Source organism: Acomys minous (genome assembly GCF_964271855.1).
Source record: "Acomys minous genome assembly, chromosome: 6".
NCBI lineage: Eukaryota > Metazoa > Chordata > Mammalia > Rodentia > Muridae > Acomys > Acomys minous.
In genome coordinates, this window is record NC_140487.1 from 113761276 (window position 1) to 113786137 (window position 24862).

Sequence of the window (24862 nt, forward strand, 5' to 3'; positions counted from 1 at the left end):
AGGGTAGCCAGGATATCAAAGGCTCCTGCACAGGAAGTCCACTTGTCCCATTCTCAGCATCTCCACTTATTTACCAGGAGCCTCCAAAGGAGTGTTCCTAACAAGACCGTCCAGCACTCACGCCCAAGGGTGACTTTAACTGGTTTCTTGTTCTTTTCTGAACTAGGTCTTGTTATGTAGCCCTGGCTGGCCTCAGACTCAGCACGCCTTCTGCTCTGCCTCCTAACGTTAGAATGGCAGGCATGCACACTGCACCTGTGACAAATCGTGACAGTCCTTTAACCCTGCTCTGTATCTCACCAGCACCTCATGGCAGTTGCTTGTGCTGCCATTGCACAAGCATTTGCTGGCTCTGGGTCCTCCATGCTTTGTGTTCAGGCATGTACAGCATAGAGTAGACTCTCAGGGTAGCAGGCCACAGAGACCTGTTACTGCTGGTTCAGGGGAGACGAAAGGGGTTCCTGAGCATTGGGGAAGGGGAGATGGACAGAGAGCCAGACTCTTCGGGACAAGCTTCACTGTTCATGGTAAGATGTAATTTCCCACCCCCCCACCCCACCCCCCGGTGTAGTCTCAAAGGCTCTCTGCTAAGGCTGATAGCACAGTCTAGTTTGGCTTGGTCTGTGGGTCAGCAGAGTGAGGAAGGGAACCCAAAATACCTGGATTAAAACATACAGTGCTCCTGGATCCTGTAGGTATCAGGGGTTCTGTCAGTAGCCCACAGGAAGTATAAATGCAGCGCAGAGTTTGACCAGTGGGCTGGGAGAGCAAAACAGGCAGAGGGGGCGAAGGCTGGACCATGCCCTCTCTAAGGCTTTCCTCTTCTCCGTTAGGCATCTCCATGGTGTGTAGTAGTGACTAAAGAAGACTGTCCCAGATGAGCAGGTTCTTTCCCTGTCTCAGGCTGTATTATCATCATCTTAGATTGGATGGCTTTTCTATCCATGAGATAAGGACCATGAAGCCTCTGTCATAAACAGACACACATGGAAGTTAATTGGACAACGCTAAAAGAGTAAGAGTGGAACTCGGGTCAGGCCTATGTCGGCGGTGGCCATTAAAGACACCTCTGAGAGTTAATTGAGGGGAGTGACTTGGGGTCCACGTGATGAAAATAGAGAAGACCAGGAATTTTTACTGCTGCTGTCTGCCCAAAAGAGTCAATGTGCCTTGACTGTTTTCCTTACTAAGTTATAAAAGGAGCTCTTATGTGACTCCTGCAGATGTTCTATATCATAAATGAAGGAAGTATGCTTCCTGTGACTATCGGCCTGATGAGAGGGTCATGGTGGGTGCGTGTAGGTGCAGGGACAGGTGTTAGAGCAGCAGGACAGGTGGTACTGGTCCCTGCTTGGTGGGAACCTTAGATGAGAACATTAGGCCTTTTCACCTGTGAAACAAAGCTCTACTCTCAGAGTTGCCTATTTAGTTTAGCTGTTACAAAGGGGGAAGAAGAGCTGTCTTTACTCTCCTTTCCTTCCATTGTTGGTGGTATTGGTGACCAGGAGATGGTCCTGTCCTTAGAATTGGCAGCGGCCTAGCAGCTGGCCTCTGAAAAGAAAGAAACCAAGGACACTGGGTAGATAGGAGTTTACAAAGTGTCCACTCACAGTGGAATAGCTAAAACATCAGAAGTCCTTTAATAATATATCTATCTATTTAAAAACATTATTTCATGTGTATGAGTATTTGCCTATATGTATACATGTACACTATGTCATACCTGATGCCAGTGGAGGCTAGAAGACGGTGTTGGGTCCCCTGGAACTGGAGTTACACACAGATGGCTATGAGCCACCTTGTGGGTGCTGGGAATTGAACCTGGATCCTTAAGTGCTGAGCCAGTTCTTCAGCCCCGAAATACATTTTAAAAATGCTGTTCTTCTTATTCTCTCGTCCCCTCCACCCCCTTCCTCTCTCCTTTCTTTCTCTCACCCTTTTAGGATCACCCTTAGAGGAAATAATAGCTATAACTTGGGAGAGGGTCCTGTGCCAGAGAGCATGGGTCAGAGGAAGGTTGGAAACTGAATTGCTGGCACATCTTGAAAGGTGAATCCTCTTCTGTAGTTAGGGGGATTGCCAAAGCCAGCAGGCTAGTTGCTCTTTACAGAACTACTCTACACATGGCCTCTGGGAAACGGAAATCTGTGATCATTTCTTAATAAGTCTTTTCATACTTTAACAGTTAATTGTTTCCTTATGTTGGGTGGGGTATAGGTACAGTGCTGTTCCAGTTATGAGTATATAAAATACAGTGAGGAGGGAAGTTCCTGCATGTACAATTTGGAGGCAGAACCATGTAAAATAATCTTGCCTTAACTTTTAAACTGAGCATCCATGTCATTGGCGTTGATCACGCTCTTCTGTGAAGTGTGTTGTTGTGGTTTTTAATGGTGGCTCTAGTAAAGATGGGTGTCACTAAGTTAAACTGTGGTGTTGTTCTCTTCAATATAGGAGTGTTAGCACCAGCACTAGTCAGTAATGGCGAGCATAAGGGACTAAGCTGGTGTGCATTCTTTGTGTTTCAATGAAATGTTGTGAACAAGGTGTGTTGCATGCTAAACTGTTTTGTTGTTTAGAGTGGATTGGACCCAAGAGATGACATTCATTTGATCTGTTTTGATAAAATGTCTTTTTTTTTTTTAAAGATGGTTCCTTTATGTAACTCTGGCAGTCCTAGAACTTGCTCTATAGACAAGACTGGCCTCAAATCCACCTAACAGGGTTAGCTGCTGGGTTGGCAGTGCTGCTTCCACCGTAAACCTTGCAGGCAGATCTGTAGCAGGGATGCTTTTTTCTTCTTTGGTAGTCTTCTTTTAACTTTACTAATAGTCCATTTTTGATACATAGACACTTTTAAATGTTTATTTTTACAAACGTTTATCATTTCTTGTTGTTTGTTTTTGTTTTAAGACATGGTCTTACTATGTATCTATGGATACATATCTGTAGGCCAGGCTGGCCTTGAAGGCGCAGAGATCCTCTGTCTCTGTCTCCTGCTGAACGTTATGCCTGACAGTCTACCTTTTCCTTAATGATATGTGTTTTGGAGTGTTGCTTTGACTATCCCTCTCTCTCCAAGGTAGCACAGATATTTCATGCATTACAGTCCTCAGTGCTGGGAATTCAGCGTTTTGCTCATTGTCACTTTATTGCTCTTGGTGTTATTCATTGCTGTCACTCCCAGGTTAGGAAGTGATTGGTTGTGCCATTCCATATGGCATCAGTGGCAGCCGGTTCCTTGGCCAGCTTTGTCCTTACTCTCTATAATGTGGTGTGCTGCATCATTCCAAGCTTAAAGATCGAATCCATGGTCTTTTTCTCCCACCCTCATATGTGACAGAACCCAAATCTTACTGTCTTCCTTCTCACATTGGTGTCTTCATGGAGCCTTCCCAGCATATTCGAGCCCTATATTCCAGCGAGATTAACCCACAGCTCGCCATCACCACCCAGACCGCTTCCTACAGACCACTGACTGCATTAACCTCATGGATGACTCCTGATGACTCCTCCTCTGCTCGATCCTCCAAGACTAGTCACAATTAATGTTTGCTTTTGAATTTTTAAGTGTTTTATATGTATGCTTTCCTTGCATGTATGTATTTGTATTCTATGCCTGCTTGCTGCCTGTGAAGGCCAGAAGAGGGCATAGATCCCTTAGGTCTGAAGTTACAGGCCTCCGTTACCCAACATGTAGGGCTGGGAACCACCTGAGTCCTCTTCAAGAGCAGCCACGCATATAACAGCTGAGCCCTGGAGTTCATTTCTGAAGCCGACTCTTCTCTCTCCCATTGCTGGGTGCAGCCTATAGGGCCTTCTGTGTTCTGCTTGCCTGCCTCCCCTTACAGTAGCTTGCTGGGCCTTCCTGTTCTCTTCTGCCCTGACAAGCTGGTCAGTCACTTCATAATCTTCTGCTCAGATCCCCTGCATGAACTTTCCTTCTGCCTGGGATTTGGAATTCATCTTCCTGCACTTCCTCACCAGGGGCTCCCAGGGGCTTCTCATTCACGTCCCCACCCCCACCCCCAGCTCCACCTCACGTTACTTCCTCAGATGCAGCCTGCACAGCAACACCCTGATTGTGCTGTCTCTGAATGTTTTAGCCCTCCAATATCACACTCCTGACCAGCTGAGTCCAGTGATTGTTTTTGTGCTCTTTATCTTGGTATTTATTTCTTTTTGGATTTTTTTGTTTTTTTGTTTTTTTATTTATTTTTTTGGAGGGGGTAGGGGGAGACATGGCCTCTTTGTGTTAGCCTTGGCTCTTCTGGAGTCACTTTGTAGACCAGGCTAGCCTCAAACTCAACAGTGATGTGACTGCCTCTGCCTCCTGAGTGCTGGGATTAAAGGCATGTGCCACCATGCCAGGCTGTTTCTTTTAACTAGATAGTAGGTCCATAAACTTGTGCAGACTTTGTCTTGGTTCCCTGTAGAGTCTCAGTGTTTTGTTCACAGTACATATAGCTGACTGGCTGGACCATTCCATCTCATTTATGGAAGAAACCTGTTCTCTTTATTCCTCGTAGCATCAGTAAATGTGCTACTCTGCTATTTGACTTGGGTGTTTCTCAGTGAGAGACATACTTATTTATTCTCTGGATCTCTGCATGTTAAATGTATAAGACATTTTGTATGGCGATTGGCCTAAGGTTACTGAGTGGGCTTTTAAAACAAAGCCCTCTGTTGGGCTCCTGGCTGTTGAATTGATTTTCTGCCAGACTAAGACTACTAAAGAACCAGATTAAAGAATTTGCTTTGTTTTATTTTCTTGATATCATGAGGTATAAAATGTTCAAGTTGAAAGTAGCTCAGACCTTTTAGTGCTTCTTGATAACACAGCTGAGCCAGTGAGAGCATTTCCCTAGTGCTTGCGGGACTTTCCCAGTTGGTGCATGGACCTTGAATTCCTGCTTTCTCAAGATGTTGTCTTGGTTGTGTGCTCCTCCGTGTGTATGTGTGTGCATGCCAGAGTGCATGTTTGCACCTGAGTGTGCGTGCTATTTGTTAATATGAATACTGTGTGCAAGTGACCATCATGTATGTGTTAGGAGTCTGAGGATGGTGTTGGGTGTCTTCTCATGGTCAGTATCTGTCTTATTTTTTTCTTTTTAATTTTTTTTCATATTTTTTGATCATATTCTTTCCCATCCCCAATCTTCACCATCTTCCCACCTAACTATCCCTATCCACCTAACTTCATTCATGCTTTCCTTCTCTCAACCCCCCCTTCTCTCTCTCTCTCTCTCTCTCTCTCTCTCTCTCTCTCTCTCTCTCTCACACACACACACACACACACACACACAAAAACACCCCAGTAACACACACAAAAAAAATGTAAGCAAAAAGCTCCCCATCCTGAGATCATAGGCATGCCTCCCCCGCCGCCACACCCAACTTTTACACAAGTACTCAGGACTTTGTGCTTGTGTGGCAGATGGCTTTACTGACCCATCTCTGGCCTCCCTTTCTTAGGACTCTTGTTTTAGGCTGTTACTTTCTGGTTGTGTGCTGTAGGGCTGGGAATGGAGTACTCACCCGTGTGCTGGAAGCCAGGGTCAGGTTGCCAGCTGTAGCTCAGCCAGTGAATGGGGCTGAGACCTGTGGACTGTGTGAGTTCAGGTCTTCAAAACCAGCCTGGGCATTAGACAAGAGCCTGCATCAACTAAGGGGCAGGGCTTCTTTCTTCTGCAGTGCTTTAAGCATTTCAGTGGGAAGTCCTTGGTTCTAGAGACTGGTGCTTCTAAGTAGCTATTTACTGTCCTAAGCAGCTTTGTGCCTTGTTAACCCGGGCTGTACTTCCTGATCTTCTGGGCAGTTGAGCTGGTATTGTCTTTCTTTCACCTTACAAAACTTTCCTCCTGTTAACTGCTTAGTAAGTCCAACTAAGTAGCTTGGACTCTCCTTTTCCCCTTGTTGTCATAGAATTGAGCAGAATCAGCAATCAGCATTTTTAGTTTGGGCCATAAGGCCTTCCTACCGTGTGTGTGTGTGTGTGTGTGTGTGTGTGTGTGTGTGTGTGTGTGTGTGTGTGTGTGTGTTATGAGACACAGATTCTCTATGTAGCCTTGGCTGTCCTGGACTCACTTTGTAGACCAGGCTGGCCTTGAACTCACAGCGATCCGCCTGCCTCTGCCTCCCGAGTGCTGGGATTAAAGGCGTGTGCCACCACCGACCAGCTCTAATTTCTTAACATATGTCTCCCCTGAAAAGAAGAATTTAAGATGATTGTGGTGTTTGCCATTTGTTTCTCTGTGGTTCACAATAAAAATAGCAACTTTGTCTTTTAATATAATCTTAGTAGCCATCATTAGGAAAATAACTGTGCACTGTGAACAGTGCCATGGTCTAACACATGTGCAGAATTGTGGTGTTATCTCCTTAGGGCTCATGATATTTCATCCTCTGTACATAAAGCTGGTATAAATTACATCTTATGCACGCTAGAAATGATCTTTTCCATTTACAGTTCCACTTTTTTTCCCCTCCAAAACAAGATCTTTAAAATTTTTTATTTTATTTAATTTTTTTGTGCAGGCAGAACTTAACTCTGTAGACCAGGCTGGCTTCAAACTCTGTCTCCCTAGTGCTGGAATTAAAGGTGCGCACCACCACACCTGGCTAGTTCCACTTTAAGAAGTTCAAGTAAGAAACTGAACTGAAGCTTTTTTTCCCTAGCCCTCAGCTTTAAGTGGCCCTGTCCACCTAAGCACACCTATGCCTGAATCGTCTGCAGTGATCCCCGCCCTGCATAGAGTAGCATAGGGCTTGTGTGGCAGTCCTTGTGAGCTACCATAAACAGCTGTAGAGGAGAGACTCGGCTTTCCTCTATGGCTTTCGTGTGACCCTCAAGTCCAGATGCACACCTGCCTGGAGTGGGACAGAGAGTGTGCTTGTCCTTTCTTGTAGAATGCTCTTCCCTCTAAGTTGCACAATGACTGTAGTTTACTGAGCCTGGTTGATCCAATTTTAGCAGGCATTTTTCAGTCCAAGAGTAAAATGAGAGCTTCTCCTGTCCTGAAAAGCCAGAGACTTTACTTGACTTTGAGACTCCATTGTGAAGGTGGCTGTGCCTTCAGCTGCCTTGCACAGCGCTTCTCATTTGGGGTCGTGATAGCAGTATTAGTGATGCTGACCTTCCCACGTCATTGTTTGAGTTGGTTACTGGAGTTTAAACTCTTGGTGTGCTCCATTCCCCCTGCTTTGGGCAGATAAAGTGCCTTGCTTGGTATTTTACAAGTGGAGCTGGCCAGAACTTGTAGCCAGTCTGGGAGGACATGAAATCCTGTCCTACTGTGGCGGCCATTACTGCCGTAAGTCAGCTTGTACTTGGAAGGAACACTGGAGTGGATGTGCGGGTGCCTGTGCTGTCTTCTCTAGCTGTGGTTAATAGTAATCATTTCTTCTCCTCCCTTCCCTGCTGCCTCTGCCCTCCTCTCCTCTGCTTTTATTCAATTGCCCTTTCCACACCCCACCCCGCTTTTCTTTTAATTTTGTGACCTCTTGCCCCCTCCGTGTCCCTCTTTGCTTGGGTTCCATGTTGCTAGTTTTTATGTTCGCGCGCTCATTATCACCCTTTTTTGTACTTCAAATCCCAGCAGCTGCCCAGCCAGGTCCCTGAGCACAGCCCTGTGGTTTATGGGACTGTGGAGAGCGCTCATCTTGCTGCCAGCACCCCTGTCACTGCAGCTAGCGACCAGAAGCAAGGTTTGTGTACGACTGTTTCCTCCTCCTTTAGTCTCAATGTGTTAAGTACATTGCTGAGGGTCACTCAGACACCTGCTGTGTAGCAAATCTAAGATGCAAAGTGTGCTTCTGGGAAACTAGGGGAAAGTACCTTTCAGTTCTCCTGCCTTGCTGTTGGTATCTATGTGTAAGTAAACGCTTAGCTGCCTTCAACTGTTCAGTTGTTTGCTTTTTTTTTTTTTTAACAAAGTTTGGGAGGGGGAGATTAATTATGTGTATCTCTATATAATACTGCTTTACAAGAACAGCACAGATTTATTTTTTTCACCATTACTTGGGGGTAGTTCCTATTTCTTATAGAAAATAATGTGTTTGCTGTAAGTGTGAGACATCAAACCCCTCTAGAGAACAAGGAATTGGCGCTCTGGAGCCACGCAGCTGTTTCAGTTGTGCTGTCCTGCTGAGGCCTCCCACCTGGGCTTTCCATTTTCTTTACTGATGTGCCAGGGCCAGGGTCCTTGTGAGGAGACTCTCACCTGCTTGTAAATGACAACCGTTATTGCTGATGCTGGACTCATAGTGCTGCTCCCTGACCAGTTGCTAGGTGCTTGTTGAAAGCAAATACGGTTTAATTCCAGCACTCAGGAGGCAGAGGTAAGTGGATCACTGTAAGTTTGAGTCCAGGATAGCCAGGGCTACACAGAGAAACCTTGTCTTAAAAAAAAAAAAGAAAAGAAAGAAAGAAAAGAAAAGAAAAAAAAAAACCAAATACAATACTTTTAAAAAAATAGAAACATAAACCCTTGAAAATGAGATGCAGTCTTGTCTTTCCTCACTAGTGGATTTTAGCTTTACCTTTGCTGCACTAATATCTAGTTCTCCGTATGGACAGGGAAGCTGGGAGCGATGAGCATGTGCCCTTCTGATTCCAGCTTCAAGTGTGTGCTCTCTGCTTTCTTGAGGCCTTCATTTATACACGTCTCCTCTACTGTATATAGCGAACTGTTTTTAAAATTACTTTTAATTTTTAACATTCTTTTAAAACATTGTTTAAAATATACTTGGAATGGCCCTTAAATAGCAGTATTTTAGCAAATGTTTTTAATTTTAACATGATTCCATTAAAAAAAAAATTTTTTTTAAATAAGGTTTTCAACATAGGGTTTCTCTCTGTAATGGCACTTCCTGTCCTAGAATGCCCTTTATAGACCAGGCTGACCTCAAACTCACAGAGATCTGCTTGCCTCTGCCTCCCAAGTGCTGGAATTAAAAGCATGTGTCACCACCGTTTGGCATTTTTTCCACCTTTTGTTGTTGGGTTTTTTGTTTGTTTGTTTTGTGGTTTTTTTGTTTGTTTTTTTTTTTTTGTTTTGTTTTGTTTTGTTTTTTTTTTTTGAGACTTGGTTTCTGTCTGTAGCTCTGGCTGTCCTGGACTCCCTTTGTAGACCAGCCTGGCCTCAAATTCACATCAGTCCGCCTGCCTCTGCCTCCACATGCTGGGATTAAAGGTGTACACCACCACGTCCGGCCCATATTTTTCCACTTTTTAAAAGAGTTTTGTTTCACACAAATTACACTCAAACTTTTGAAAAGTGGACTTTTTATGTGATTTCAGTTTGTTTGTTCATTTGTTAGTGGGCTTGTTTAAAGAAAGTTTCATACTGTCACGCTTGGGATGTCCTGGAACTTGCTGTGTAGTACATGCTGGCCTCCAAGTCCAGCATCCTGCCTCAGCCACACTTCACTGTCTTCAGTCTTTTCTACAAAATGAAAATCTTCAGTCTTTTCTACAAAATGAAAAGATACCGTGAAATCCAAGATCCTCCTTCCCACTGGGTATTGACAGTGGCATTAAAACTTTGATAATTTTAAACCAAAAGATAAGGAACAAACCTTTAGGTGGGATGCTTCTAAAGGCTGTCACGCCAGCAGCAGTCAGAGAGGTAGAAGGCTCCATGTGTGCTTGATGCTGAATTCTGAGTATCAGTCGTCAACCTTTCAGAGGGTGTTGTGGGCTTGTGGGAAACTACTTTTTCTCTCGGTAATTAAAGCACTTTACAAAACAAAAATTGAGGGACTGGAGAGATGGCTCAGTGGTTAAGAGCACTGCCTGTTCTTCCAAAGGACCCGGGTTCAATTCCCAGCACCCACGTGGCAGCTCACAACTGCCTGTAACTCCAAGATCTGACACTTTCATAGATTAAAACTAAATTTAAAAAAAAAAAATTGGAGGCCAGGTATCGTGGCACACACCTTTACTCCCAGCACTTGGGAGGCAGAGGCAGAGGCAGGCAGATCTCTATGAGTTTATGGCCAGCCTGGTCTACAAAGAGAGTTCCAACACAGCCAAGGCTACACACAGAGAAACCCTGCCTCTAAAAAAACAAACAAAAACAAAACAAAAAGACCAAAAATTGGAAACAGGATCTGATTTTGAAGCCTAAGTTGGAATCTTTCTGTATAACCCAAACTGATCAGACCTGTGGTCCTCCTGCCTCTGGTTGCTAGTAGTGTGGCTATGTGCTGCCATGCCTGGCAGTACCACATATGTGCACATCTGTGAAATACATCGTCCTTGTATACTTTTTCCACAACCATGCTCAGTTGTAAAACATCTGTAACATCCTAGATAGCAGTAGTTCAGGCCTACCTAAAAACAGCATTGTTTGAATTGGTTTAGTAAAAAGAATGCTCAAATTTTAAACATAAGAAATATTTCTATTTTGCCACTTTCAGGTCTGTCTATATTTTTCAAGAAGGAAAAATGGAAAATTCTAGAATCACCTCAGCTTTTTTCTTTTGCCTAAAGGAAATTGGAATTAATAGCAATATTAAAATTTTTTTCAGCCTGACATGATACAGGTGTTGGGGGATTGGCAAGTGTTTTGACTGCCTTGAAAATTCTGTATTTTAGGCTGGAGAGATGGCTCAGATGTTAAGAGCACTGGCTGCTCTTGCAAAGGTCCTGAGTTCAATTCCCAGCAACCACATGGTGGCTCAGAACCATCTATGAGATCTGGTGCCCTCTTCTGGTGTGCAAGCATATATGCAGTCAGAACACTGTATATATAACAAATCTTTTAGAAAAGACAAGACTGTATTTTAAGTCCATTTTATAGCACCGATGAGCAGCTTTGTGACTGCTGTAATAGTCATACTGAGTACTCGCATAGATTGCAAGGATGTGAAATAATTTTCAGACTAGGTGGGTTTTCTTTTTTTGTTTTGAAGCACGGTCTCATGAAGCCCAGGTTGGCCTCTTGCTCTGTATATACCTGAGGATGACTTTGAACTCACGATTTCTTGCCAAATATCCTAGGTTCTTAAATTAGGGGTATATACCTCCTTGCACTACTTATTCATGTGGTCCTGAGGAAGGAATCTTGGGGGATGTTTGCACCATGCAGGTTTTCCACCCCCTGAGCTACACCCCAGACTCAGAGGAGCTCTTTGAACCATATACCACTACTGTTGGCAGTTCAAATACTTCTGGAAGGGGCTCGCTGCATGTCTATCACTTTTTCTTTATACTTGCTTTTCAGACTGTAAATTCCTTTTAGGTTAAAGAAGTATAGAAGAATACACTTACCTAAAAGACTTGTAACCTGGTGTGGTGATGCACACCTTTGGGCAGAGGCTGGCAGATCTCTTGACTTCAAGGCGACCTCCAGGCCGAGAGCTGTGTAGGGAGACTTGCTGTTACTGCTCTCCCCACAGTGCTATGTGTGCTGTGCCCCATGGGCTCTGTCTTATTAAGGGTCTGTCACTGGTGAGGTTTGCACGAAGTCGCAGAATGTCCCTCCTGCTTGAGCCATCTAAGCGCTGCTATTTTTCCTAAGCCTTCTCACCCTTGATTGGTAAATGTGAGTTTTGAAATTGCCCTTCAGCCCTTTGCTCTGTAGACAGCTTCTAGACCAAGACTAATCTCAAAGCATAATTTCTTCTTCTGTAAAACAGGGTCACTCTCCTGGCGGGGCTAGGTACTTAATAAATGTCAACTGCCATTATTAATATAGTTTCTCAGAATCCCTTTACATAAGCACACAGATGCACCATTTTTCATTTCGCCAGCATTTTATAAAGATAAGACAATAGTACATATTTGTTTCTAAAGAGAAAAATTATTACATGCTCACCTCTGAGAGCACGGAGAGCTAAGGAACTTTCCGCTTCATTCACTGTAGGCTGTTGGAACTAGGGTATTGGGGGCTGATAGAGTTGGGCACAGCTCTCCCCACAGTCACTCGTAATGCTTTTTGGAAAAGCTTGCTCAGCGTTCAGAACTGGCCTTCTGTTATAACTTCATACCTTACCTGCTGGGGTTCAGTTGGCATTCAGGCCAGGACTGGCCCTCAGATAGGGCATGCTTGCCATTCTTCTCTCAGCCTAATATGTGTCCATGGCACCTTCCCTGTGGTCATGAGACATGTAATTACAAGACCTGTGTAGGCCACTGGTTGAGCATACCTGAGGATCAGTGGAAACAGTTTTGTTCTTATAATTATGATACATTCATTGGAGAAACTGGATCAGTAAAATGGGGGGAAAAGTGTCTCCAACACTCAGATGTTGAAGTAAATAAACCCACTACAAGATGGGAGTTCCTCAGAGCTGTTATAAATGGACATCTGTTAAACATGATGGACAGAGAGCACATGCATGTATAATGAATGCATGTTTCCTGTTTACTTTTGGTTTCTGCCCTGGCAACTTAATCTGAAAAATGTGGCAATGAGCTCTTCCTACTCTTACCTTATGAGGCTGAGAAAGGGCAGACTTGTGGATGCCCTTGTAGATACTGAGCCTATCACTTTCAGTGAATTCCAAAGCTGTATGGAATTCACCTTAGTGTGATGTGCTCCCTTTGCTCTGTGTGACAGTGTTCTCCTTCACAGACATACTGCACCATAATCACTTTTGTGGCTGCAGCCTGCATTGAGAGGAGAGTCTCTCAGCCTTGGCTGTCTTAGGGGACAGCTGGATGCTTAAGGAATCCCAAGCTGGGGACATCAGGGAGTTCCCCTCCCAGTGATTTCCCATGTCATTTACCTGGATTCAGATCAGGGAGTTGTTAGCACTTCTTGTTATTTCACTTGTGCCACCTTTATGGTTATCCTTTTTTGCTTTTATTTTCTCTGTACACAGATTATACATATGTGTATATATGTGTGTGTGCGCACACACATATACACAGTATAACACACATATGATATAAAACACACACACAATGTTTTCCACACAGAGGTCCAGCGAAGGAATTACTTGACCTTACCTTGGGTTGCCTTTAAGGAACTGCTTTACTTTTGAAGTAGCAGATGATCCTGTTTCCACACTGCTTGTGTTATTGGTTAGAACCTTTTCTGAGGAGTAAAAGTTAATTTTGAAATCTTTGATGTTCAGTTGTTTGATGTCATTGATCATTAAAAGGCAATTTTAATAATTTAGTTTCTGCCTCTTTGCTTCTGTACTGTTCTGCTTGGACACAGGTGCACCCTTGCTAGAAACATAGTCACAGGGAGCAAGGTGAAGAAGGGCAAAGGCTGTTGCTGCTCCTAAAGGAGGTTGAGCTGATGTGGGTGTGGTGACCCGTGCTTCTAATCCCAGCATTTAGTAGGCTGAGGCCAAGAGGAGCCAGAGCTCAGGGTACATAGTAGAAGATTGGGAAAGATTTAGCTCTAGTTTCTGTAAGGTGTCCTCTTGTACTCGGGCCATCATTTGTGAACGGAATCCCTCTCTTCCTCCTAAATAAGCATCAGTGTCCTGGGGACCAAGGACTAGTAAGTGTGACAGGAGAACAAGCAGGGCGGTGTTTTTGGAGTCCAATATTTTGGTCTGTCTCTTGCTGTCCCTAAGTGTGGATAAGAGATGAGAAGACTTGGCCTAAGGCAGTGCCTCTGTGGTTCAAAATTATTCTTTAAATTCTTTTTCTTTTCTCCCAGAAGAAAAGCCAAAACCAGAACCAGTGTTCCAGTCTCCCTCCACAGTCCTTAGGCTCGTGCTTAGTGGGGAGAAGAAAGAGCACGCAGGCCAGATGCCCGAGACTGCTGCTGGAGAGTCCACCCTGGAGCCTCCTCGGCCTCCATCGCCCACCGCCCTTCCTCCACTTGCCAGGAGTTCAGTTCCTTCCCCCACTTCTGCTGCCCTCAGCAGCCAACCACTATTCACTGCTGTTGTCGAGGACAAGTGTGAACTTTCTTCCTCAATAGAAGATGCACTTCCTGCGCCCAGCCCCACATCCTGCACAGCAGCCTCAGACCCTGCACTAACAGATGACAGTGCTATATGCAAGAAACCCTGTAGTGTAGCACCTCATGACATTCAGCTGATTTCTACTACTAACCTCATTAATGAAATGAATGGAGTTGGTGAAAAATTATCAGCCAAGGAGAGCATTGTGGACATGGTGAGACAGGAGGTGCTGCCCTTGACTCTTGAATTGGAGATTCTGGAGCATCCCCAGGAAGACATGAAAGTGGAGTGTACTCCAACTCCTGTCACCCCTTCCATGCTGCCTGCCTTCTCCCCAGCTCCTCCAACTCCCCCAGCTTCTCCTCCTTGCACCCCTGTCATCATTTCTGCCACCACTGCTCGTCCTCCTGTTGCTGCCACTGCGGTCCTGAGAGCCGCTGAAGAGGGCGAAAGCATAAGAGCTTGCCTTAGCGAGGATGCAAAGGAGCTGCAGAACAAAACGGAGGCCGAGTCAGATGGGCAAACGGAAGAGCGTGTGGATTCTCAGAACTTAAGTTCCAGAAAGAGCCCTGCCCCAGGTAAGCTCTTCTGCCCTTAATGCTTGTATGCTTGCTGGCCATGAAGAAGAGGCCATGACGGAGTTATTTTTTAATTGGCTACTTTCCTTGACTTCCAGAAACATCAAATGAATGCTGAAATTCCTAGTCTGATTTCTTCAGTGGTGTGTTTGTTTTTTAGTACAGCCTGCAAAAGAGTTACTTCATTGTCTAAAATGCAAATGAGAATTCCCAAATACACTAAATGTCTCCAAGGTACATGTCCCTATACATGTTGAGGATTTTTGTTTTCTTTTGTTTCCTTTTTTAAAAACTCATCCTTCAATGGGTTTTGTTCTTGTTGCTTGTTTTTTTGTTTTGTTTTTCCTTTTTTTTCTTCTTCTTCTTTTTCTGTTACTACAAAGCTGGAGTGGAAACCAGCCTGGTCTATGGCTCCCAACCTATTCTTCTCAGAATTTCAAACCAGCCAACCAGTCCGTGACTGAAAGTCCTCCATGAAAGAGCTGCTGAGGGCACCAGCACAAGCACTGTTGAAGCATAGACCATCCCTTTGATCAGATGCCTTAGTCTTTCACTTTAGGCTGGCAGTGATAGCATGCACCTAGAACCCTAGCACTCGGGAGATGGAGGCAGGAGAGCCATCACCTCGAATTTGAGCTTATCCTTTCTACAAAGTGACGTCCAGGCAGTCAGGGCTATGTAGAGAAAAACCCCTGTCTCAATTAGACTGAAAAGGAAAAAAAAAGGTTCTATTTTTGCTTTCAATTTTTATATAGTCATTTTTATTCTGAAACTTTTATAGTCTTCCCCAACTCACACTGTTTTTTAGTAATTTCATCTAGGATCTGGTGATTGCATGTTTTTTGTTTGTTTGGTTTTGTGTTTTTGTGCTTTTTTTGTTGTTTGTTTGTTTGGGTTTGATTTGGTTTATGGTTTTTCGAGACAGGGTTTCTCTGTGTAGCCTTGTCTGTCCTGGAGTTGCTTTGTAGACCAGTCTGGCCTCGAACTCACAACGATCCGCCTGCCTCTGCCTTCTGAGTGCTGGGATTAAAGGCGTGCACCACCACACCTGACAAGAGGAAGGCTTTCCTTTCTCTTTTTTTTGATTGCGGTTTTTATCAATTAAAAAAAATTAACATTACTTTTTGTGTAAGAGTGTTTGCCTACATGTGTGTATGTGTACCCTATGCATGTCTGTGGTGAGAAGCCAGTGTCAGGCCTCCTTGGAGCTGGAGTTACAGATGGTTGTGAGTCTCCATGTAGGTGCTGGGAGATGAACCCCAGGTCCTCTGCAAAGCAGCAATGCTCTTAACTGCTGAGTCATCGCTCCTGCATGAAACTTCATCAGATTTTAACTCAACCTTTCAACAGTTTCAAACCACCAAAGTTTACCTGGAGCTTGTGGTCTGGTTCCACAGGGAGCAGCCCAGAATATATAAACACTGACTTATTGGAGTCGGTGCAGCCCTGTCCTGTGCTGTGTGGTCTATGCTCAGTGCACTGGGCAGGTGAGAGTTGTTTTACTTAAGGTAGTTGGAGTGTTCCCTGGGCCTGGCAGGCCCCTCTCTTGCTTATCAACAGGTCCCCAGTTCTGCAAAACAAGGTGCAACTTGGCTTTTCCTGGGAGCTTAGTAAATAAACTCAGTAAGAAAATTGGTCATGTCACACCTAACTTGTTTGTGCTTCTGGAAAGCACTTGATTGCACTGTTCCCTTGGGGCCCTGAGTGCATCAGGAGGCTGCAGCCTGTATAACTGAGAATTGCATGTGTGTCTGTAGACTCAGACAAGTAGCAGAGACTGGCCAGAGTTTGTATGCATATTTAACTCGATTGGCAGACTCTTTGCTAGTGGGGTGCTCTTTGGCAAGTCTTGGGAGTCTTTATGTTAGTTTCTGGCTTTTTGAGAATGGTGTCTCAGAACAAAGCTCAGCTGCCCTCAGATGCACTCTGTAGCTGAAGATGACTTTAAAACTCCTAATCCTCCTGCCTCCACCTTCCAAGCACTAGATTTGCATGCATGCATACCCACACCTGGCAGTTTTTGTGTAGTTGATAGTGAAAGTAGGTGGTTTCTAACCATAAAAAAAAAAAAAGCATTCTGTGATACACCCAGAAATGGGATCGGTTTTGTGGAGAGCCAGCAGTGCATGTGATTGATGCCATTAACTTGAACTTGGCTCTTTTAAAACAAGTGATTTTGATCGAACCATTGCTCGAAGTTTTGCTGCAGGGAACTTTCTTTTTATCATTAGTTAACCTCATAGTGCAATTTCTCTGGATTTTTTTTTTTATCATAAATTTGTAAACTCGTTTTCAGGTAAATTTTTCTAGTTGTAGGTTGAAGGAAAGTCCATCTGACCCAGTTGTGTTGCTTTCACCTGTCACATGTGCTAGGGAACAAAGTATGTCCTGAATCTACATTCAGACATTCAGTGAGGCCTTCTTTGAGCTGGAGAGGGAGGTGGCTTCCCCTGTGTTTGCTCTTTCTGCTGGAGGAGCCCCTCTTTGACTAGTTTCCAGGAACTTAAGGCTCCTGTCCAGCAGAGATTGGGTTTCCAGGTTCTGGGAGCTATAAAGTGGAAGGCGTATTTACTATGTGGAAGTAAGATCGAGTGAAGACATCAATCACTGGCTGTTTGTGCTCTTTTTAGACTTGCATACAGGAGAATATTGTAATGCAGGATGAAGACTAAGTAATACTATTGCCTTAATTTCAGCTGTGAGAAAACATAATATACATTCAGAGAAATAAAAATAAATCAGCTTGACCCGTGAAGGTGAACTACGGCCCTAGGGATTTCTTTCTTTTCCTAACCTTTGCCTGTCTTCCTCAGATAGTATCTAATGTGTCACCGAAAGATGATTCCAAGGTGTGGGTCCAGTAGTAGAGGAATTTTAATTCAGAACATGGCTGCTTTATGTGATACGGCTGGCAGGAGATCAGATCCAAAGATTCAGGTCTGTGCAATCTGGTTTGACTACAAACACGCCTTTAATCCACGAGACAGAGCAAGCAGATCTGAGTTCAAGGCCAGCCTGGTATTGAGCAAGTATCAGGTAAAGAAAAGCTTAAGTCCAGGCATGGTGGTGTGGTACCTTTAATCCCAAACAGTGAAGGTAAAGTTAGTTTGTAGAAGGAAGCACCATGTTTGAAAGTGAAGCTTAATTGAGTGGCAGAAAAAGTAATGAATCAGAGGGAAAAAAAATGAGAGAACAGGATACACCCAACTCTGAGGAGAAGAGAGAGGAAAGGGAAGCTACTTAAAATGTAATGCGGAGAGGAAGAGAGGAAGACAGTTTTATTGGGATAGTAATAGTTTGGTTGTAGAGGCAGAACAAGCTAGACTCAGGAGAAGACCAAAGAGCCAGAGGAGGAGGAAGAGCCAGGGATTAGAACAGATTGATGGAGTTATTTTGAGGCCAAGAAGATCAATTTAAGAGGCCAAGAAAAAAAAAAGTCTGATTGAGTAAGTTAGTTGATGTGGCAGCATGCTTGTAATGCCAACAGTTAGAAGGCCAGCACAAGGTGGCTGCAGGTCAGAGTCCAGCCCTGACTACATGGCAAATTCTAGGTCAGCCAGTGCTGCATAGCAAGACACTGCTTCAGAGAAAACGAAAACGAGAAGCGACGGTGAAAGACAGTCTCATACAGACAGTCCGTCTTTTCTTTACAGGAATTTGGGGTGAGGTGGTGTTTGAGATGTCTCAAACTATATTCCTGGCAATTACAGAAATCATTGTGTAGGTCAGGCTGGCCTCTCACACAGATCATCCTGCCTGGAATTCCACACGTGTTAATGGATCTTTGAATAATTGCCGTGGCAGTGGAGAGTATGTGTTTTTAACAAAATCTCAAATGTCTGAATTTACCAATAAAGATGCTGGAGCCAAATGCTGGGTTGAAAGCCTGCTAGCTCAGAGAGGCAGAGAAAGCACCCAGTGACTTTCCTCCTCAGCCAGCGTCCCAGAAAGAAAAGAAAACCCTTTTCCCCACACCGTTTCTAAAAACCTTTGAACTGAATGTCCCTCCCTTTTACTTCTTGTTCATCTGTCTATCCATCCTCCTGACGTCTCTTACTCTCTGTTTTTTTTTTCCCTATGTTCACTCCCTGTCGACTGGCTGCTTGCTCCACCTTTTGACCTATGGTTGACTTTAATCTTGTTCAAGCAGAAAGCTCTTGTATTAAAGGTGTGTGCTACGGCTGAGTCACACCACAACTAGACAGAGACTTTTCTAGTAAGCACCACAATCTTGAGGTTCACATTATAATCAAATATCCTGCAACAAATATGTCCTTTAGCATGCAGATGGGCTTATAATGAAACTACACGTGTCTGGCAGTCACTCTTTTTCTATTTCACAGTAATTTACCTAGCAATTTTGTGTTTATATAAAGCCTTCTCTCAGGTATTATGCTTGCTGATGAAGCATTTGTTTCATTTTCCTTTCCTTAAGTAGGTAGGATCATTGGGTATAATTTATACGTGATAAGATGTACACTTCTGACAGTTTTGTAATGCCACAGTCATGTGTATTCACCACTGCCGCCAGTTCTCCCCACCCCTACCCCCACCCCCACCCCCTACCTCCATATAAACTCTGACCTTCCTTGATGGTTATCAGATATCTCAGGTGTTACCTCCAAAAGCTTGTTGACTGACCATTCCTGATGAAAACCCCTTCGTGATGGGTCTTAGGGTTTCTGTTACTTTGATAAGCAGCAATAGGAACTCCGGGGGTGGGTTTTATCTTTCAGATTGTCAGGGCAGAAATACGGAGGCAGGAGCTAATGCAGAGGTCGTGGAGGAGAGCTGCCTACTGGCTTTTCATTCCTGGCTTGCTCAGTTTTTCTTCTCATGTTCCCCAGGACCAACTTGGCCAGGAGTAATGTCACTACCAGGCTTTCACACATCAACCACCTAGAAAATGCCCTGTGGGTTTGCCCACGGGCTAATCCGATGGGAATATTTTTCTCAATTAAGGGTCCCTCTTCCCAAAAGACTCTAGTGTGTGTCGGGTTGACTTAAAACTAGCAGCACATATTAGATCTGTGGCTTTATTTTTTAAGATTTATTTATTATGTACGCCCGAAGAGGGCATCAGATCACATTATAGATGATTGTGAGCCACCATGTGGCTAACTGGGAATTGAACTCAGGACCTCTGGAAGAACAGGTGGTGCTCTTAACCACTCAGCCATCTCTAGCCCCCTGTGGTTTCAGGGTTATGTTATGTGATTAAATGCAACTTCAACAGCAGCAGCACCAGAGCCTTAAACTCCTCCTAACATGTATTCTCCTCATAAGGTGTGCGTGCTGAGCAGTCTGTCAGTAGTTGAGTAGTACTTCGTCTTTCCCTTATATTAAGGGGCGAAATATTTTCTTCTTGCTGATATTATACAAAAGTGTGAAATTGATCCCTTTTGAAAAACAACTAGATGCAGGGGCATTGACACAGTGTCTCACTTTGTAACCTTGAAACTGCTACGTAGACCAGGGTGGCTTTGAACTCAGAGATCCGCCTGCCTCTGCCTCCGAGTGCTGGGATTAAGGACTGGCTCCTGGGAAATAGTAATCTGGCAGGAAGAAGTGAACATAAATCCCGATGGTATTGTGACTTTGATTAAAGGTTTTCTATACATTATGTCATTTTAACATCACAGTAAACTTATTAAGCTGACATCTGCTTCAGAAGGATCTAGAAGGTATGCAGTAGCATAATGAATTGTTTATTCAGACCTGAAAGGAGAAAACTCTGGATGAACCTTGAAGACATGCCAAGTAGAAAATGTCACAACAGACCGCTTATTACTACATGTATAAGGAACATCCAGAACAAAATGAAGTGTTACTCAGGCTTGGGGAGGCAAATAGTGTTTTCACAAGTCACTGTAGTTTACTCCTAGTTTTATGGTACATGAAAATGTGGTGGTGTAGATCTGGTTAGGGGAACTGTAGTTTGGCAATACAGGAAATGTGTTGCATGAGTAACACCATGAGTGACCTACCTGAAGCACAACCAGGCCCTGACGTTCCGCACGGGCCATGCCAGAGGATCCTTACTCAGCTCCAGAGCACGAGAGCCTTTCTCCTCTCTGAGGTAGCTATTGAGTATTCCACTGGAAGCCACCAATAGGCTGTGATCTCACAAATGAGGGCCTTGATGGGGCAGGAACGCAGCAGTAGTCCTTGTACTCAAACCCAGAAGGCTCTGTCTTTGAAGAAGTGATGAGTGCCCCTTCCTGGGCGTGCAACTCAGTCCTTGTGTGTGTTTGCCTTTGTTGAGCCAACCTTCCTTCTGCTCAGCACCCATGCGTTCACCGTGTCGTCTCTAGCTCAGTGACTGAGAACTGTCTCCAGACTTGTTCTTGAAACATTTTCAGTACACATTTCCCAGGAAGCCCTCCATATAAAATGTTGCTTCTGGATGTATCTCTCTCTGGTAGTCTGTATAGGAATGGCTCCCCTAGACTTATGTATTTGAATGCTGGCACTTGGGGAGTGGCACTAGCAGGAGGTGTGGCCTTGTTGGAGGAAGTATGTGACTATGAGGGCGGGCTCTGAGGTCTCCTATGCTCAAGCTCCACCCAGTGTGGAAAACAGTCCTCTTTGGCTGCCTGCACATGAAAATGTAGAACTCTCAGCTCCTCCAGCACCATGTCTGCCTGCACGCTGCCATGCTTCCCACCATGATAATGGACTAACCTCCTGAACTGTAAGGCAGCTCCAGTTAAATGTTTTCCTTTATGAGAGTTGCCACGGTCATGGTGTCCCTTCACAGCAATGGAAACCCTAACTAAGACACTGTCCACGACTCAGAGAGGCAGCTGTTTTCAGAGACTAATGTGAGGCTTCCGGGCTGGCTTTAGGGTGCTGCTGTTGCTCTGCCCTGGCATTGATTTTGCCGGTCTCGGTATCCATTTGATGGGAATTAATTCTTGTTCTGGCTGCCTTGATGATGTCTTTCAGCCTACTCCACATTTACTTCTTCCAAATTTAAGTGTTCACAAAGTTTTCTGTTGTATTTCCTTGATACAGAAGCACCCAAAATGCGATGGCATCAGTTCGGCGTGTTTTGTCTGTGAAATTGGTCATGTATAGTTTAGCCATGCAGCTCATTCTTTTTCATTAGCAAGCTCTGTTTTTTGTTTGGTGTTTTTGGTTTATTTTTGGTGTTTTGAATCAGGGTCTTACTGTGTACTGGGATTAAAGGCATGTGCCACCATGCCTTGCTGTTTAATACTATCCTTACAGAGTTGCTTAAATTTTATTTTGGTTTGTGCTAAGACTGGCTTGTTTTTGGAGACAGAGCTACACTGTCCTATACTCGCTTTGTAGACCAGGCTAGCCTCAAACTCACAGACATCCACCTGCATCTGCCTCCCAAGTGCTGAGATTAAAGGCTTGGACCACTGCTCCTGGCTAGACAGTTTGATTGACTGATTGGTTGATTGGTTGATTATACAGTATTCTGCTCGCATGTGTGCCTGCATACCAGAAGAGGGCACCAGATCTCATTAGAGATGGTTGTGAGCCATCATGTGGTTGCTGGGAATTGAACTCAGGACCTCTGGAAGAACAGCCAATGCTCTTAACCTCTGAGCCATCTCTCTAGCCCCTAGACAGACTATTTTTAAGACAGGATCTCATTGCCTATTCTTTTGTTTGTTTTATTCAAGACAAGGTTTCTCTGTGTATCTCTAGCTGTTCTGAAACTCAATCCAGATTTGTTTTTTGTTGCTGTTTTGGGTTTTTGTTTGTTTGTTTGTTTGTTTGGGGGTGTGTTTGTGGTTGGTTGTTGTTTTGTTTTGTTTTGTTTTTGAGACAGTTTCTCTTGTAGTCCTGGCTGTCCTGGACTAGCTTTGTAGACCAGACTGGCCTCGAAATCACAGCAGTCCACCTGCTATGCGTCCCGAATGCTGGGATTAAGGGGTATGCCACCCTTCCACCCCTGGCCTCATTGCCCATTCTTAAGGAAGCCTTGAGCTCCCTGTGTAACTGCACGTGATCCTCCTGCCTCCACCTCTCTAGTGCTGCTATTACAGCCATTGGCCGCCATTCCAGTACTTTGTTATTAGACTCTCTGATGACCCATAAGAAATCTAGTGTGTTGCAGCGTTAAAAAATATATTTTAAATGCAATAGTAGAATAACAACTGTTGAATAAAGGCTTCCTATTTATCAGGGACTGTGGTATTGGCTTTGTCAGCCCTCACAAAACCCAACTACTACTACCACAGAGAAAATAATGAGGACTTGGTGACAGTCTCAAGCTTACTTCAGGAGAGCCAGACTTTATACTCACTGCCCTAGCCTGCAGCGGCTTTTGTTTGCTTGGTTTTTGGTTTTTTGAGATAGGGTTTCTATGTGCAGCCCTGGCTACCCTGAACTCACTTTCATAGATCAGGCTGGCTTTGAATTCACAGAGATCCACTCGCCTCTGCCTCCCAAGTGCTGGGATTAAAAGTGTGTGCCGCCATTGCCAGGCTGTTTGTTTTGGGTTTTTCTTTGTTTGTTTGAGAAACAGTTTCTTTGTATAGCCCTGGCTGTCCTGGAACTCGCTCTATAGACAAGGCTGGTCCCAACTCATAGAAATCCACTTGCCTCTGCCACCTGGGTACCAAGATTAAAGGTGTGTTTGGCACCACCACCTGGCTCAGTCTGCTTCTTAAATTACATCTATATGTAACCGATCCCCTTAAATCACATATCCTGTAAAAGAAATTCTAGACTTCTGCCATCAAAATTTTAAGTTACTAGAGGATTCGTGGGAGTGACAAGGGTGCAAGGAAGGGTAAGAGGTGGGGAGTGAAAGGGCGGAGTGAGCTGGAAATGCATTATATACATGTGTGAATGCCACGGAAGTGCTCATGTACCACTAGCTTATGTTACTTTGAATTCTTTCAGAGGCCTCTTGAATTTGAGGCCTACATAGTGAGTTTCAGGACAGCCAGAGATACATAGGACAGGACAGCTACTTAGTGGGACCTTGTCTCAAAGCAAACGTCCCACCCCTCTAAAAAAAAATAATAAGCAGTTGAATAGACAGAAGATGCTGGTAGTTAAAAGTCAGTTGTTTCCCACTATACATTTCAAAAGCATAGTAAAGACTTACTACAAACAATTCTGTGCCTGGAAATTTGATAAATCAAGAAACTAATTCCCAGAGAGATACAAACTATCAAAATTTACACAAAAAGAAATTGGTGTGTAAAGGGCCATGTCTACTATTTATAATACTCCAAATAACAGTTAACAAAGAAAATGTTTTCCAGGGAGAATTTTCAGCATCTTAATAATCTGTTCGTGTTGGTCTTTTCTTAATTACTCTTCTGCTGTGATAAAGCACCACAGCCTTCTCGCGGGGACTGTGCCGACCTGTGTGTCCAGTTTCCCATTGGTGCCCAGCCCGTGTGTGTAATGCAAGTAGCACCTACTACTTACTTAGCACACTGAGGCGACGAATTAAAGCAAAATCGTTCCTTGTGTAAGGGTGCTTAGTGTTTCCTGAGAGGCACAGTGCTGCCTAGGAGCTATTATCCCTGCTGTGACCTGGTAGCAGAGACTGTTCTAGAACTGCTGCGTTTTAATTATCTTCAGCATTGGACTCCAACGAATTTCAGTGGTGTGTGAAATATTTAAGGGGAAAACCAGTTTATTCTAACATTCCTCAGATCTGCAGTTTTTATATGTGACTACATTATGTACACTTCAGTGTTACGAATGGGAAAAGTGTAAGCATTCCTCAAATGTGTCTTGTGTATGGTTGGGGATTTGTTTTTGTTTTGGTGGGGGGAGTGGCGTACTGGGCTTGAAGCCTTCTGCTTGCTAGTTACCAAGTTGCCTCCTCCTGCCCAGCATTTATTTTGTATAATTGTTTTGACATGTATAGATTCTCTCAGTTGAATTTATATGTATAGTTTTTGTTATTTGTGGGAGGAGGGGAAGGGGGAGAGATGAGTGAATGAGAGAGAGGTCAGAGGACAACTTACCTCCCTCCACTGTGGGTTCCGGGAATGGAACTCAAGTCAGCAGGTCTCCACAGCAAGAGCTTTTAGCGGCTGAGCCACTTGCCCCTCAAGTCAAACTGTTGATTACAGCAAACACTTACTTTCTTAGATTCATGGTGCTGTATTGTTTGTTTCAAGAAACAACTTGAGCAGCTGCCGTTGCATTAAGCGGTGCTGGCATTTCCTGCAGGTCTGGTGACAGCATGGGCTTCCCTGGCAACTCTAGGCTTTATTGGGTGTTGAGCTCAACCTGGAGTCCTGTGCTTGCAGTCTTGTTCTCTCCTTCTGAGCTTGCCTCCAGCCCCTGTTTATTTGTAAATATGTTAGAATACCTTTTGGTTCCCTCTTCTCTCCAATATTTAGGACATAGGAAGAGAAAACAATCAAATTTTATACTGTCACAAAACCCCAGGGATACTG

General features: G+C 44.2%; 1 protein-coding gene across 26 annotated transcripts in view; it reads left to right on the top strand.

Annotated features, from left to right (window-relative positions):
* Window positions 1–24862, top strand: part of EIF4G3 (eukaryotic translation initiation factor 4 gamma 3) — a 226087-nt gene that overhangs the window by 121404 nt on the left and 79821 nt on the right. For 19 of the 26 annotated variants that reach the window (XM_084788157.1, XM_084788135.1, XM_084788139.1 and 16 more), the window contains 2 exons: window positions 7599–7707; window positions 13626–14453. In XM_084788157.1, the coding sequence (XP_084644283.1) occupies window positions 7599–7707; window positions 13626–14453 (937 nt within the window). The remainder of the gene's footprint in view (window positions 1–7598; window positions 7708–13625; window positions 14454–24862) is intronic. The other 7 variants (XM_084788146.1, XM_084788159.1, XM_084788137.1 and 4 more) reach the window with 3 other exon arrangements.